Source organism: Enoplosus armatus, chromosome 5 (genome assembly GCF_043641665.1).
Source record: "Enoplosus armatus isolate fEnoArm2 chromosome 5, fEnoArm2.hap1, whole genome shotgun sequence".
NCBI classification, from domain to species: domain Eukaryota; kingdom Metazoa; phylum Chordata; class Actinopteri; order Centrarchiformes; family Enoplosidae; genus Enoplosus; species Enoplosus armatus.
This window is the reverse complement of record NC_092184.1, coordinates 15,378,515-15,394,167: the sequence shown is the minus strand read 5'-3', so window position 1 is coordinate 15,394,167 and position 15,653 is coordinate 15,378,515. Positions and strand designations below refer to the sequence as shown.

The window sequence follows — 15,653 nt, the reverse complement described above, 5'->3', positions numbered from 1 at the left end:
TTTCCTCTGAAGCAAAATTAACAAGGAAGACGCCATTATAAATGTAATAAGGAGGGTGCCAAACGCTGCTAATGAGCTGTCTGGGAAACAACAACTGCTTAGAGCAACACCTGCAATTACAACAGCTAACTGGATAAATGTCATCCCTGTATATTTCAGAGCCATTTTTATGTCTAAGTGACTTCAGTGTTTTAGTTGGTGAGTTAGAGATACAGCAGGATACTGGAAGGGTAATGCCTTGGAAGGCCCTGTTTGGACTTGGTTAGGCAATAAATACAAAGGGTTAATCCATTAGTCTTACATGAGTAACCTTGGTCTTCACTGTGTGTGAGATCATGTATGTGAGATTGTGTGTGTTGTGTGTACTAACTGGGGTGCCAGCGAAGGGTGCATGGTCACAGTTCTCTTGCCAGGAGCGGTTGAGGCTTAGAACGAAATCCTGGAAAAAGGGATGAGTTTTGTTGAAGACAGAAAAACCGACTATGTTGACTCGTTGGTCCACCACATCGTCCAGTCGGAGCAAAGAGAATTCCTGCAGGGCAAAATGAGAGAGACACAGGCAGAAAGGTACAAAGAGATTATTGGTTGAACGCAGCTGACTGAGATGGGAACTGTCATTTTCTGCCACGATGTACCATAATCTATTTTAAATAACACCAAATGATATATTGAATTATTGCCAAGGTGAAAAGGGCATGTGTTAATCAAATCATGTTTACATCCGATTTAATCTGTCTCACTTAGTATTCATTAACTCCCATTATTCTGGTTGATTGACATGAGAAAGCTGCAGCAATTTGTTCATTCCCATCATTTAGCCATGCATCACTGCACAAAACCATGCATTTTGCACCGGCCATATGCATTTCCTGACATACAGGTCATTGTATGAGTCCTGGATTGCAATGCTAAGGGGCTAGAATTAGAGAGAGGCCAACAAAAAGAGCCTTAGACAGACTGGAGACAGGGAAAAAAATGAGGGCACTGAGACCGATGGGTAATTGAGAAAGTAAGATAGAAATCCATGGCATATTGAAATGCTCCAGGTTGGAAGGAGAGGAAAATAAAGGTATTTGTTATTTGGCTCTTTTGCCCGAGGGACAAGCAGGTTTGCCTCCGCCTGGGGAGCAGCAGACTAGGGACAGACGGCGATAGAGGTGAGGAAGAGCAGGGAGGAGAGGAGGCAGGGTGGGACGGGGGATGGACGTCTCCTGAAGGTTAATAGAGGTGTCAGAACCTAGTCCCCCCTCAGGTGGCAGCCTTCGCCTAGCAGTCCGCCATGCCATCTAGCTTATGACAGCCTGACCAAGCCCAGTCTACCTGTCTGTCTGTCACCAAGGCCAGGGACTCAGAAGATAAGGGGGGCTGGAGGGGGTGGTGAGTGGTAGAGGGGAGACTGAGGTAGAAAATAAAAAGGCGTGGTGTGGGAGGAAAGAGGCGGCAGGTGACACTGGGTTGTTGTAAGGCCAGTACGCAGAGCAGAGAGCATAGGGAGAACAAACGAGAACCCTACATATGTGCATGCATACTGGTTACAACGGTCAGCAGATTGATCATGCTTATCTTTCAATTCAAAACAATGACCAAAGCTGCTAACTTCCTTTCGACCCCCTGCCATGTAGCAGAGGTGAACCCACTTCATGTGTGGTACTAGCTTTGAAGATTAGGTCAAATTCGTATTTTTTAGCTTACAGAGTCTAAGGCACCGTCATGCAGCAACAGAAAAATGAAAAACTGAAAAATTGCCTTTTTCATCTGTAAGAGGAAAATGGACGAGGGGGGAACAAATCAGATAATGAGTAAATAGGTCAGTGAATTAAATAACTGATAAGCTGCAATTCAGGGACAAACAGTGATTCTCGCCTGTGTGTACAGGTATGTACTGTATGCACCTTGTGTCAGTGACCAAGACTTCTGTCCAGTATTGAGAATAAATTATATAAATTTGGTATACGTATTTTCCAGAATTTATTATTTCTTTGTATCACACAGCCTTGTCTCATCTACTGTTTCATGTACTATAGGGAGCATCTTAATATCTGACCATGCTCACATTGCCTTAACGCCTTTCACCAGAACACACAGAGCTCTGAGATGGAGACTTAATTCCAGTTTACTAGTTTATTAGAGTCCAGCTTTAAGAAGTCACTCAGGGATGAGATTAATCACTTTATAGAAAATAACTCCTCAAGCTTCCCATTAGCAGGAATACTGTGGAAGGCTCTTAAAGCATTTCCTGGGGGGGGTCACATCATACAACACACATCCCTGAAGAAATGAGCTTGATGCCCTTGAGGAAAGATTCAAAGGAACACTTTGAGTTGAATATGTCCTCTTCTAACTTAATAAATATGAATACAATTAGATTGAATCTAAGGAGAATTTGCACTTTTTAGAGCCTGTCAAAAACAATTTGAAGAAAGGGATAAGGCTGGAAAGATGCTGCCCAGATACATTAAAATCAAGGGGCTTGCATGTGTCATCCCAGCTATCAGGGACTCCGGTCAGCTTCACTTTGACACCTTGGCTATTAACAATACGTTTAAATCTTTTTATATGGATTTATTCTCATATGAGCTTGAGGTTGGAAATTAGGAAATTAACTCCTTTTCAGCAAATCTGAATCTTCCCGCCATTTCAGAGGAGCAACAAAAAACACTAGATGACCCCAACCCTAACCCTAACCCCATCAGGTTATTCAAAAGGAATCGAACAGCAAGGCTCCACAACAGACATACTCTGACTTCTCGTTCAAGAAATACTGATTATTTAAATCCTTGTTTATATAACTGGATGGTGAGTTATTACAAGCAGCAGAGACGGAGGGATACTGCTTGGCTGTAGTGTGACAAGTTAATGACAGCTGAGTGTTTTATAAAAATGCATACGTTTGTGGACTGCTGTTGTTACCAGGCTAGCCATGCTAGCTCCTGCTGCTCTTGCACTTCAGGAGACAATCCTGACAAGGATAAATGGTCTAAAGGTCTAATGGTCTTGTCTGAGATGAGGCCGTCTGATCTTTGTAACTATTCTTCTGAATTTGATTGGGTGAAATTGAGAGCCTGGCTCTCTTGATTTTGTGTTTTACTTTTGAATTTAGACAATTTAAAGACGAAGAAGTTTAGAAGAAGAAGAGAACTAAAACAGAGATTACACCTCTCTCAGCAAAGCTTGAAGAACACTTCAAAGTATATCTTAACAATATCCTTTATTTGTTTATTTTTTATCATTAACCTAGAGCAAAGTTGAAGGCCATAATATTACTGATTCCTGTGCATTACATAAAACACATTGGTTTTTCTATAGTCTTCTTGTATCTTTAGCTATTCCTTGTGGGGCCTCTTAAGCCTTTTGGGACTGGCCATATAATTACTGGCTAAGTGTACTTTAATAGATCATTAGAGGCAGAGCTCTGCAAACGAGCCTATCATTAAGCATGCCCCTCAAGGGTGCCTGTATGTATGCATGTGCACATGCACGAGAGCACGTGCACAAACACAAGCTGGAGAGTGCATATACACACACCCACACAGGAAAATGAAATCACTATAATTGAGCAACACATGCACATACTCACTGAAGACCAAGGTCACCAAAATATCCTTAGGCTATGTCTGAAGAAAACTAATGTGCAGCATTCGTAGGCTTCCAGGGCACAGACACTGACACACATGCACATTCAAATTCAAATAAACACGCACACACACACACGGTCAGACAGAAACACAGACCAAAACCCTCCACATGAGCAATTATGCTCTCTTGCATACTAAATAGGTGGTGTGAAACGGACAGTGCTCAGCAGAGGACAGTTGGTTCCCAGCAGTAGGGGAACAAAAAGGCAGAGTTGGAGGGTAGAACAGAGCAGTGGAGGACCAACTGTCACTAGTGAAGGGGTGAAAAGGGTGGTAGGGCAGAATGATGATGAGGAGTACAGAGAGAGAGAGAGAGAGAGAGAGAGAGAGAGAGAGAGAGGAAGAAGTTGAATCAATGAGAAGAGAGAAGAAGGTGAGAGATTAGTTGGCACAACTGAGAGCGTAAAAAGCAGTGGGGGAGAAAGAGAGAGAGTGACAGAGCGAAGATGAGGGGGGGCGGGAGGGTGGGAGAGCGCGAGGGAATGACAGCCTGGCCGAGGGCCCCCGACACCGGCTGTCACCTGGAGATCAATCAGCAGCCCGAACTCAAGCCAACCAACCAAAAACTGTTGCTTCACCTCCTCAATTCTCGCCCTTTTCCCTCTGAAAGCCTCACAATCTGGACATCCCTGTCTTATCTATTCCTTATTTCTGTCCCCTTTTTCATTCTCTCAGCATTTCTTTTATCATTTTGTATGGATTCTTATATCCGTTAGCTTTCAGTGGTGTCTCTTACTTTTCACATAATGGCCCTTTCACACATGCACACATGTACACTCACCAACAGAAATGTCCAAATGTGTGACCACTTGGTGTTTGTTATGATGTAGTCAGCTCGAGCGGTGAATAATGAGATCCCAGGAGGACTGATGCTGCTGATAGTGGGATACCCGGTCATGAACCCAACCCACCACCCCCTACACACCCCTTACCCATTCACACACACACACACACACACACACACACACACACACACACACACACACACACACACACATTTCTTTGGCATTGTGAAAACCTCTATAAATCTACCATCCTAAACAGGATATCCAAAATGAAGCAAAAACCTCTTTAGATCAACCAGCCTCTTTCAGCTCTTCTCTTTGTCCATTGATCTCATCTCCCTAAATAGGATAGAAATGCTGAGATTATAGTGATTCTCTAGGCTCCAAGAACATCCACCGAATCAGGCTGCACCTCGGCTGCATGCATGGTACAACATCCTGCGACTGAAACTCTGATATCTTCACCCGAAATGTTCTGGTGATAGATAAGCCTTTCAAACACAAGTTAGACTGTATAGGGAGTTCTATAATATGTATGCATGCTGTGCAGGGAATGTGAGAGCGCTGCTTCGTACTGTCACTTTTTTCATAATGCGAATATGGAAAGTCTCTGTATAACAATGAGTTTGAGTCATCTGAACATTTTGTCTGTTTGAAGAACTTTGTTACAGTGGCATTAAAATCAATGGAGTTTGGAGTTGTCAAATGAGTCAGAACAATGAATTGAAGTTGCACAATTCAATGACTCATGGGCATCATTTTAAAGTAGAATTAAAGTCTGTCTCACAAGTAAATGTAATGTTTTGTGTTTTCTGGTAATAAGTATCATAAGTAGAAGTACAGTTTAAGCAGCAATAATTAATTTTTGGCCACTTGGGGTCAGCGCAACAGGCTGTACCCACTACTCTTAACATATTATTACCTTCCAAAGTTGTTGTGCCAAAAGTGTGAGCAAACAATTACCTTTTACACAGATGAGGAGCAGAATTAGTATTCATTTAAAGACATGTTTGTGTCCACCTGATGTAAGTCAAATTTTTCCCACTACTTCTAGCTTTGTTTTGGTCCCCACTAACTCCTGAGGGATACATCTGGCTCTTTAGCTTCTAAATCTTCCACGATGTTCACCAGCTAGTAGCTAACTTTGCCGGTTGGCTGTTTGGTGCTGAGCAGGTAGCACCCAGTTCTATCATTGTTAATATAAAAATGTTGATTAGTGAAGCTTTAAAGAGATGTGGTTGTGGCATTTCCTCGGGTTGCTGTATCCTCAAGTGGTAACATCATTATTTTCGGTTCTGTAAAACGTGCTCCAGATAAAGACAGAGCTGTCATTGGTGATAATCATAATTGACAATTTGAAAAAAGAAAGAAAAATCATCTCCACTCTTTACCTTGTGTGGTAGCCATGTGAAAGAACGGACAGACTCCACTAGCCTATGATTGAGTAACATATCTGTAAATTGCATATTGATTTTCCTAATGAGAAAGTACTAATTTTAACGTCCCTCCTGTTATACTGGGGAAAGGGAACAGGCTAAAACCTTCAGGCCTCAGTCCGGTCTTCCCTCTGTAATGAAATCCACTTCTAGTGGCACACTGATGTATCTCTAATAGCTGGAATACTCATGCAGTGTTTTTGGCAATAAGTCATTTCATGCTCGTATCAATTGCCACGTAAATTCAGGCTGAGCTCTAAAGCCTCCTGCAGCCTCTTAATTACGATGTTCTCAGCGAGCGTGGGACGGGAGGAGAGGAGGAGGAGAGCGGGAGCATTACCAAATGTCATGCCTACAGACTTATTATGAACCTGGGATGTAATAGCAAAATTGGATAAATGATTTACTAAATTTTCTGTTCATGAAATTCAACACAATAGTCTACTGCAGCTGGACTTGAAAACAGTAATTGCAGCCCCTCTAATTTCGCCCTGGCAGTGGTCATACAGTTGCTGTCTGGACACGTCACCGTACTCCATTTGCATGGATTGTTCCCAAGTCATCCCTCTTGTGTAGGTCACTAACTTGTCACTTACATCATTACCAGTCGCCAGCTAGTTTCATTCACTGCGAGGTGACCATGAAATTAACATCCCATATATCTTAGCAAAGCATGCTGGGGTTGATCCATTAGCTTTGTTTGAAAGAATTTAATAGCTGCATACATCAAAACAATCTGGCAGCATTCCTGCTGAGTGTTGGAAACAAATGACCAATTTTATTCCATTATTCATAGAATTACGTCTGACCTGCAACAGTAACAGCCTATTTGTGAGCCAGAGACCTTATGCCCAGAATAATGCTTAGTCTGGTGGAGGCCAGAAACACCATGAATATTGCAGACACTAGCATATGTTTGGAATCTGAAACAGTCTATCTTTTCCAGTAAGCCATTCATTCAAATCCCAGCAGAATCTCTCAAACGGCTGAAGGCACAAAAAGCAAATGAAATTTTGAAGGAGAAATGCCTTCAAAGTCAAATTACTTGGGAATGCCTCTTTTAATTGAAATGCTTTGCATCCACAGAGCAGATTCTTTTGTCGGGAAACAGAAAACGTGGACCTCTAAGGCTGCAGAGTCGGCAGTGGGGTGGAGGAGTGGGTGGCTGAAATACTGAAGGAGCAGCAGCAGATAATGGAGAGGAGACTCCATCTAAACTCTGCTCATCTCAGTCAAGCCCCGAGGGTTTAACATCGATCACCTGAGTGTTTCTCATCAAGACCAAGTAACCCCTCAGCCTTGAGACCAGACGTTCTCTAGGAAAAATATACACTATATACAGGAAATGTCTGTATGGCTTAATGGTCATGTATGGCTTCTTACGGCCTTGCTGAGATTTGTTTAACATTATTTGCGATTATCTAATATCACACATTTCCTTTGCTTTTATTTTTGAGGCAGTGCGAGTTTGGTGTGAGATGGATGCAAAGGGAAAGCAGACTTCGTGTTCCCTGATTGAAACAAACTAAATTTAATCTATGCTGACTAGCTAAGGTGATTTGAGCCTTGCTGGCTCAGCTCTGTAGTTGGTGAATTGATGGTGACAGGGGCTCACTGTGGTCTTTTGTACCAGAAAGGGGAGATTTGGGAGATTTTGTTTTGAATAAGCTTTTTGTTTCTGTTTTCTGCTTCGTCATATTACATAGCATTCCCAGGCTTTAATTCAGGGTATCCTCAAATACTTTTGATTCAGCTTTCCTCTTTATCTCCATTTACCCCATTTTGTTTTGGAGGGAATGTCAGTGTGAGTGTTTTCCTGTAAATTCTTTGTGCTCCCCTCAGCTAAGTCAAAAATGTGGCCAATTCTCCAACCAATTTAATTGGATCAGCAGGGTGTTCTGCATTGTGATGGGAATGAATGCTGTTAAACATACAGTATACACAGGCAGAGTAAACAGCTCTAAAAACTGAAATTAAAGCCATCTGGTTTCATTTATATTGTGATAGAAATACAGATAAATTAAGTTAAATTCCCAAATCAACTGTGGCACAGAACCTTAAGAAGAAGAACTTCACCTCAGAAGAGTCACGTTTAGGTGCATCTTCATTAACCTAATGCAAAGTTAATGGAGGTCTCAGTGTCAAAGGATTCTTAATGATCTAATTAAACTATTATGACTTTATAACAGACCTCACCTGCCTGTATGACAACATCAAAAAGAAATTGCATAGAGGCAAATAACTTGTTTCGCAGTCCCTCGCTAATCCTGATTGGACACGATCAAGATCAAGCTTAGTATTGTATTGAACCTCCTGTCTGGATTTCTTTGTCGGGCCGAGTGATAATCAAAATACAATAACAGTTATGCCCTTCATCAAAATGAAAGCTCCATCAGGCTGATTAAAACAGCAAAGAGCTGGACATGATATTTGCTCCAAATATCACTAATCACTTTCTGGTAGTTGCTAAATGTGTTAGAATACAAAAGCACTGGCACAACCAAAGTCGCGTGATAATTTAAAAACACATGAACATAAACACTTGAATTGAGCTCAGTTTGACGGTTAGTTACAGAGGCGTGACAAATGGGGTCACCGACCAGAGATTGAGGAAAGGAAAGGGGAAATTAAGAAATGGAAGGGAAGAAGTAAAGGAATGGTAGCTGGGTGGATGTGGGATTGTGGGATGATGGCGGGAAGAAAGTTACAGAGCGTAGAAAGGAAGTCAGGTATGAAGTCAGCAAGCAATTTCAACTTTCCAAAGAAGACCCTACAGTAAGCTGTGACTCAAGCCCTGGGATTTGGAAGATAATAGGCTGTAATACAATTGTCAACACTGAGTCATCCAGACATGGGGCTCAGAGGGAGAGAGCTGGTGGTAATAGGGCTGACACAGAGTAATCAATACGCCAGAACTCCTCACACATACAACGGTGTGAGTCTGAGAGGTGGAACACTACACTAAATGGTTTACCTTCATTTACACAAACATTCAGCCGCCATCTGGCTAATCTGTAAAGATAAAAAGAGACTGGGGAACTTCAAGTCTTATAATTTTATGGTAAACAAGCCTTCTCAGAGTGTTTTTTCATTTCATTGGAAAGTTATGTTTAGGGTGATAAGTCTCTCACACAGACTCCACTATCTCCGCTATCATAAGGCACTCAAAAACAATTTCATTGCACACCCTTTTTTAAAAGGCATTTTCCTTCTTTGTATGCTGGCTTTGGTTTCCATTAATGTCAGAGCTCGTTAAAAATCAGAATTTTTCCTATCACACACACGTTCTCTTTATGAATCCCGATCAATATATAATTTTTTGAACATGACCAGACCTCACGTCCCAACCTATTAACCCTCAAAATTAGCCATAAATGATTAATGAATGCCCTTCGTGAATACTGATATGCATGTCAATGCGTTTGTCACTCTTCTCTCTTTGTGTGAGAAAATGGGAAAGTCAGAGTGGAAGACTTAAAAGAGACATTTCCCTTTTTGTGAGATTGATGACCAGGTAGGTGACCAAAGTATTCTGCATGTGCCTTTTTGAAAGAATTTATTTTCATTTAAGTTTGCTTTAAGGAGAAACACATGCAGGGAACTACAGGCTTAGAATTGAGTTGTAGAGACTCTAATGCTTTTTTCTGACCTGGAATAAAAGACAATATTGTCAGTCAGTGATGAAAAGGTGGCTGAAGCAGATGTCTGCGTGGCTGGCCCCTCTGCACATTACAAAACCAACGATAATGCATCATCATGCATCATAATTGCAAGCCCTTACATAAGCTTTTCACATTCAATAGTTGCTTATTTGCAGTAATAAACTGGGACACATGTGAGCCCACAACAGAGAGATGATGTTTTAATAAACTAGACTGTCGTCAAAATAAGGCAATAAATAAATGATTAAGACATGAATGAGACTCAGATTATTAATCGTCTGTGCAATCTGATATGGAGCATAATGAACTGATTTGAAGTGTCAATGAAGCATTTTACTCAGCCTCCATGTCAGAGAAGTATGCATATTCCCCCCCATCAGTTTTCTTTTCACACATGGAAACTGCAACATTACTGAATAGTCACATGAAAAATCAACTCAAACTCCTGGTAAGTATGAATCCACATTTGCGATAAATCAAATGACAACAATGCCAAAGTTTCTTTCAACCTGCAGTAGCCGAATTTTGGTCTCAAAAATACTTTGGTGTATAGTGGCAATTCATCAATTTACAGCCTCAAAAGGATTTGTCCTTCTATCTAGAGACTAGCTGTGTTTATGGCAACAAGTATTTAAACTGCTCTCTCCAGCACCAACACAATAAATGTAATTCCTAGCGAACTAAGTTGGCATCTTTGCATTACAAATGAGCAGCAAGCAGACATTATTAGGCGAAACACACTTGTTGTGACATAAAAATGACATAGTTTATATTCTGGCTGGATGCAGCTCTCTGTTGTCACCGTCCACGTAGCTTATTACCTTTTCTATTACTCAGTTGATTGATTCTCAAACTCTGTGTCTAAACAGGGAAATATGAACTTTACATAAGCCGTGGAGGGGAATTAATTAAATCCCAATCATTTTCACAGTCACAGTGGCTGCCCTCTAAAGCAGTTTGACTGACAAGACTTTTTTGGGGGGGATTCATAAATCTTCTGTACCACAGTGCACACCGGAGATGGAGGTTGATGTAAAGTTTTTTTTTTTTTTAAAGGGATGTTCCTTCCATTCATTCACATTCACAGATATGGGACAAGAAATTTTACCAGAACAATAAACTTGTGAAATTGAATTCTGTATCACCTAGACAATATTGTTATCAATGCCAGACACACCCAGAGAGAAATACAGCGTGAGAGAGGGACATAGAGAGAGAGAGAGAGAGAGAGGCGGGATGCAGGTTTGTGGAGTAAAGAAAGAAGTAGCAGTAAGGAAGGAAGAGGTGAAATGACAAGGACAAGGGCAGACCTCAACTATTATCCATTCTTTACTAGCACAGAGTGACAGAGGGCGAAGCAACCTCCACGAAATGTGTGAAAGAAGAAAAAAATATATAATATATAATAAGAGACAGAAAATTTGAAAATGATGCTTGTGCAGGTTGAGGAAACAGGCGTACATTTCATCTGTTCTTCAGTGGCACATTCAATTATAAAGCATTTTATCATTTGACAGTGTTGGGAGGAATAATTAGAAGCATGGAGCATGTCGAGCCCAGAACCCCAACTGGCCAAGAACAAATGGCGGGGAGCACGGCAGTGTCTGGGAGAGAATAGGGATTAACTAGTGAATAACAGCATCAGCCATGCTTCAGAAGTAAAACTTAACTCCCCTCATCACCCTTTTATACAAACCTGCCAATCAGCTCTAACTAATATGAACAGAGAAAAAGAAAGAAGAGTTTGAATGAATGTGTTTTGTGTGTGTTTGCATGAGGAGTTGTATTGAAATACAGTGTGCAGCCTGTTTCTGTATCAACGTTACTGGTTTATGACACCAGAAGACAAAAATTACACAGCTTATTTCCAGGAAGCAGACAGACAGGCAGGTAGATAAGCAGGCCAAGATGTTACAACTGTATGTATGCGTGGGTGGGAGGGGCGGGATGTTGTGTGGGTGAACATGTACATGATGTTATTTATTTGAATTTTATCATTCGTGTGTGTGTGTGTGTGTGTGTGTGTATGTGGGACAGTCAGGAAGTGCTGGCAGCTCTACAGGCATGGATGCATGACAATGACTGCAGTGACAAGAGGGATCACGGGTGTGTGGAGGGGAAATGGAACATGAAGAACAAAACAAACAGGCGGAGGGGTGTGTGGGGGGTTTGAACTGATGGCCCCCGCTTTGCAGAGAGGGATAATATGTCAGCCAGCTCTGTGTGTCAAAGCGTGTTTTTGGCTGTTTTGTGTGGATACGAGTGTGTGTGTGTGTGTGTGTGTGTGTGTGTGTGTGAAAGCGAGAAAGAGAGAGTCTACACGCTTTCATCAAGACTCAAAATGACATCACAAAGCGAGGCGCTGCTAGGCCCAATCCCGTGCTCACCTAACCTTCAAATGACATTAGGCATCCCGTCAACATATGATGAGTCACTGCCAACCTGATGTGATTTATTCAATCCTGCCGAGTAGCTCGGATCGCGGGATACAAATCACTTAGATGGCAGCCATGGTGCAGGGACCGAGTGCGTGTGTGTGTGTGTGTGCCCTGTTTGTTTTGATTGTTTGTGTGCATCCATCAGACAGGCGTGCGTGTGTGCATGGCTCTCGTGCGAGTGTTGCATTAAGTTAAAGCTGAGGAAGCCGCATGATGTCAGCTACTCACGTTCCCACAAACAAAGTTTACAGAGAGAAGCTGTAAAAGCCCCGTGGAGCTGTTCAGTTTCTCTGCTCTTCCATGTTTTTGTTTTAATCTCTCTGTTCGCTGTGACCCAAGGGCCAAGATTTCTATTAGATCTTACAATTAAAGCCCAGGATATTAACGGCTGGTATTAAGTGGACTTAATGGGGAGAGAGGAAAATAAACCAGCGCTGGGAGCTTTATCACATGTAATAAAAGAATGTTTGATACAATCTGAGCGATGCCTGTGTGCTACTTTTCCTTCCCATCACCAGCCTGTCTTATTCTGATCAGCACCATCAACTAAAGGGAACACTTGTTTCTAGATTAAGTGTCACATTACCCAGGACCAGTGCCTCGGAAATCACAGAGCAGATTTAATGAAGCGGGGAACACATAGCAGATTTCAGAGACCGTTGCGAGGAGCAACTATCTGAATCGTGAGACATTTAACGAAGGGACAGGCAAACAAAATCGTCTCTCTTCACCCCCAGGCAGCGTCCACTGAAGATCATTAGCTCTAATGATGGTAAATGAATGGCCGTTCTTTCACATCTATCTTCTCCAAAGAGACCTTAATAATAAATGGACTGTTGCCATATATAAGTAACAAACTGACGAGGACACACACACGCACACAACGTGTATAAATGAGGGGGAGCATTAGAGGATGCAAACAACTGATGTACACAAATCTCATTTTACACAGTTTATTCAGTAGAATGCAGTAATTCTGCTTGGATACGATAGGAAAAAAGGGGCATCTTCATCTCTTAGTCTCCCCCTAATTACTACACCAGATTAATAACACCAAACAAATAACAGAATAAACAAACAGAACCAAAATGAAGACTGAAAGCAGTCAAATCCATAAGTGGCCATGACAAAAAACCCTGACTCGGGACGGGTAGCTGCGTGAGGACGTTGATGAGCGTCTTGAGATGATTCAGGGGAAACAGATTAGGCAGGGGAGCAGTCTGGCAGATCGTTAGTCAGGGATGTCAGGACCAGAGATAAATGAAGTGTCAGCAGAGGAGGGAGACAGAAGGAGGGATTGGTTGGGAAAAATAAGGGGAGACAAGAAAGTGACAGTGAGGGAGGAGAGAGCAGATGCAGAAAGTATGGAATAACTTATATAATCCATAAATTAATGTTTATAAGCCTTAAAGGATTGTAAGGTTTTTGTGGAATTTCATAGCAATACATTCACATTACGAATTGCAATGGAGTTGTACATTACTACCAATCACATTAGCTACAAGTTTCTTTTTGATTCATAAGTCACAAGTACGTTATCTAATGTTAACACATGCATAATTCATCTTTACATGCCCCTCTTAAGAAACCCATATACTTATCATCAATTTTAATAAAACTGCATTATTGATTATTACCAGTTGCAGCTTAAATTCTTCAGAAATTATCTAAAAAGGTACAAAGTATGTCATTTAGATGTGTTATAAACACAACAGAAAGTCTGTTTGAATTTCTAAAGTGTTTCTGAAGGGTTTCGGTGGGAACAGAAAATGTGTATTTAGTACAACTGTGTGTCAAACAGGGGTCTGACATGTTTTCCCCTGTCAGAAGCATTTCTAATCTTTTGTAAAAGTGCTGTAATTATAGTTAGACATTTCTTTCCTTCATTGGCCAGGAGAGCTGGGAAAGACACTGAGAGAGAGGGATGGCATGTCATTGTGTTTATATTGTATATACTGTAATTTAAAAAACAAAATCCTTCTCGGAAGATGGTACTTTAGTTGTTTCAATCAGTACAGTTGTTTCAAAACAGTGACAATAATGTGTTTTCTTCAGATATTTTATTAATGCCACACTCAAAGAGTACATCCCAATAATGGAAAGTGAGAGACACACAGCCTGCTTTGCAACAAAAAACAAAAGTGACAATATGAGTGGAGCTGGAGGTCAAACTATTCACAAAGCGTCCAACTCAATGGTCAGCCTGGTTGAATTAGCCAGCTAATGTCTCATCTTGAGACTAATCTTGACTGTCTGAGCTGAATCGTGTGAGTTGTTGGCATATAGTTTCACCACTGCCTGTTTTATAAATACATGAAGCAACACTTGAATGTAAAGTAATTGATCAAACCATTTTTGGCAGCGTTATTTTCAGCTAGTGGGAGGTGACTAATCTCAGTAACTTATATTTTGCTTCTTCTGGTAGAACATTTGACATTTTGAATCTATTTAACATAATTCAGTCCCTCTCAAAAAAACTCACGAACAAGGTTGTGAGGTCAGTTTAGCCACTTTCATGTATGCTAGTAGAAGCTGATCCCAAATCACCATCAACCACACTTTCTACTTTTCCCTAAATTAACACAAAACTGCAAACCCTCTGGTTAACGCTCATTTGTGCCATCATATAATTACAACCATAGCCAAATTAAAAAATTCTTGACACCAATTTAGTTGGGTTAGATGCTCTTTTGATCAGAATACACTGTGAATGTTCCCGTCAAAGATACATAGTTTTAGATGGTCAGCGAGTCTAATATGAACCTCAAAATGTGGTTTTTATTAAGTTTAATTACGTGCCATCAGAAAGTCAAACCTCCTGCTCACACAGACATAGTTAAATTGGTACTATTAACAGTTTTTTAATGATAACAGACATAAGGAGAAGTGTAAGTGTAAGTAAGTACCAATTCTGTATCTATTCTAGGTAATGAGAAGCTGCGGTAGGCAAACTTCCACAAAAACAAGTATAAATTACAGACAGCAGAATTCAAATTTATGTAAGCTAACAAGAAAACATCATAAGCCATGAACTTTGTGGCACTGGGAAATAAATCTCTGAAAAATGTTCCATGAGAGAGCAGAGAAAAGACTCACAACTCTGACCTTTATGTGCTCCCCCTCAATTTTCACAATGTCAATATATATATATAATATAATATAATAACATAGGAATTATGAATACTGCCTATAACCAAACCAAATCTAGTTAAACTGCCTTAGAAAAAGAACAAAGAACTTAGGTAAGTTTGTGGGAGGAAACCTAATGATTACTATCGTGAAAATAGTTAGTTTAGTAAATAGTAAATTTGCTGCCTGCAAACCACTTTAATTCTCCATGGCAATGAGAAGCTGCCTCCGTACAGAAACTCTGTGAGGTTTAATAAAGTCAAACTGATGTCAAGGCACCAACAATCATCTTCCAGAAGATCCTTCAGCACTGGTACCAACAGACACCACGCTGATAAAACACATCAGACAATTACATTAAATTATTGCTGCCTTTCTTTAATCTATATAACCTTGTCGTATTTTTAGAGTCAGACAAACACATGCAGTTAGTTGCTCATCTGCTTTCTTCTGAACATCACGGAAATATTTAAATCTCATTTCTTTAAATGGTGCAGAATTCTTTTTCCCCTCACAGTATTTTTCCTTTCAAGTTCAAGTAATCGTGTTCATTAAAAACACTGTTAGA

The 15,653-nt window shown here is 40.8% G+C and overlaps 1 protein-coding gene across 1 annotated transcript in view; it reads right to left on the bottom strand.

Annotated features, from left to right (window-relative positions):
• grik4 (glutamate receptor, ionotropic, kainate 4) overlaps positions 1-15,653 on the bottom strand; it is a 128,993-nt gene that overhangs the window by 46,740 nt on the left and 66,600 nt on the right. The window contains exon 7 of the mRNA XM_070905266.1: positions 371-532. Within this exon, the coding sequence (XP_070761367.1) occupies positions 371-532 (162 nt within the window). The remainder of the gene's footprint in view (positions 1-370; positions 533-15,653) is intronic.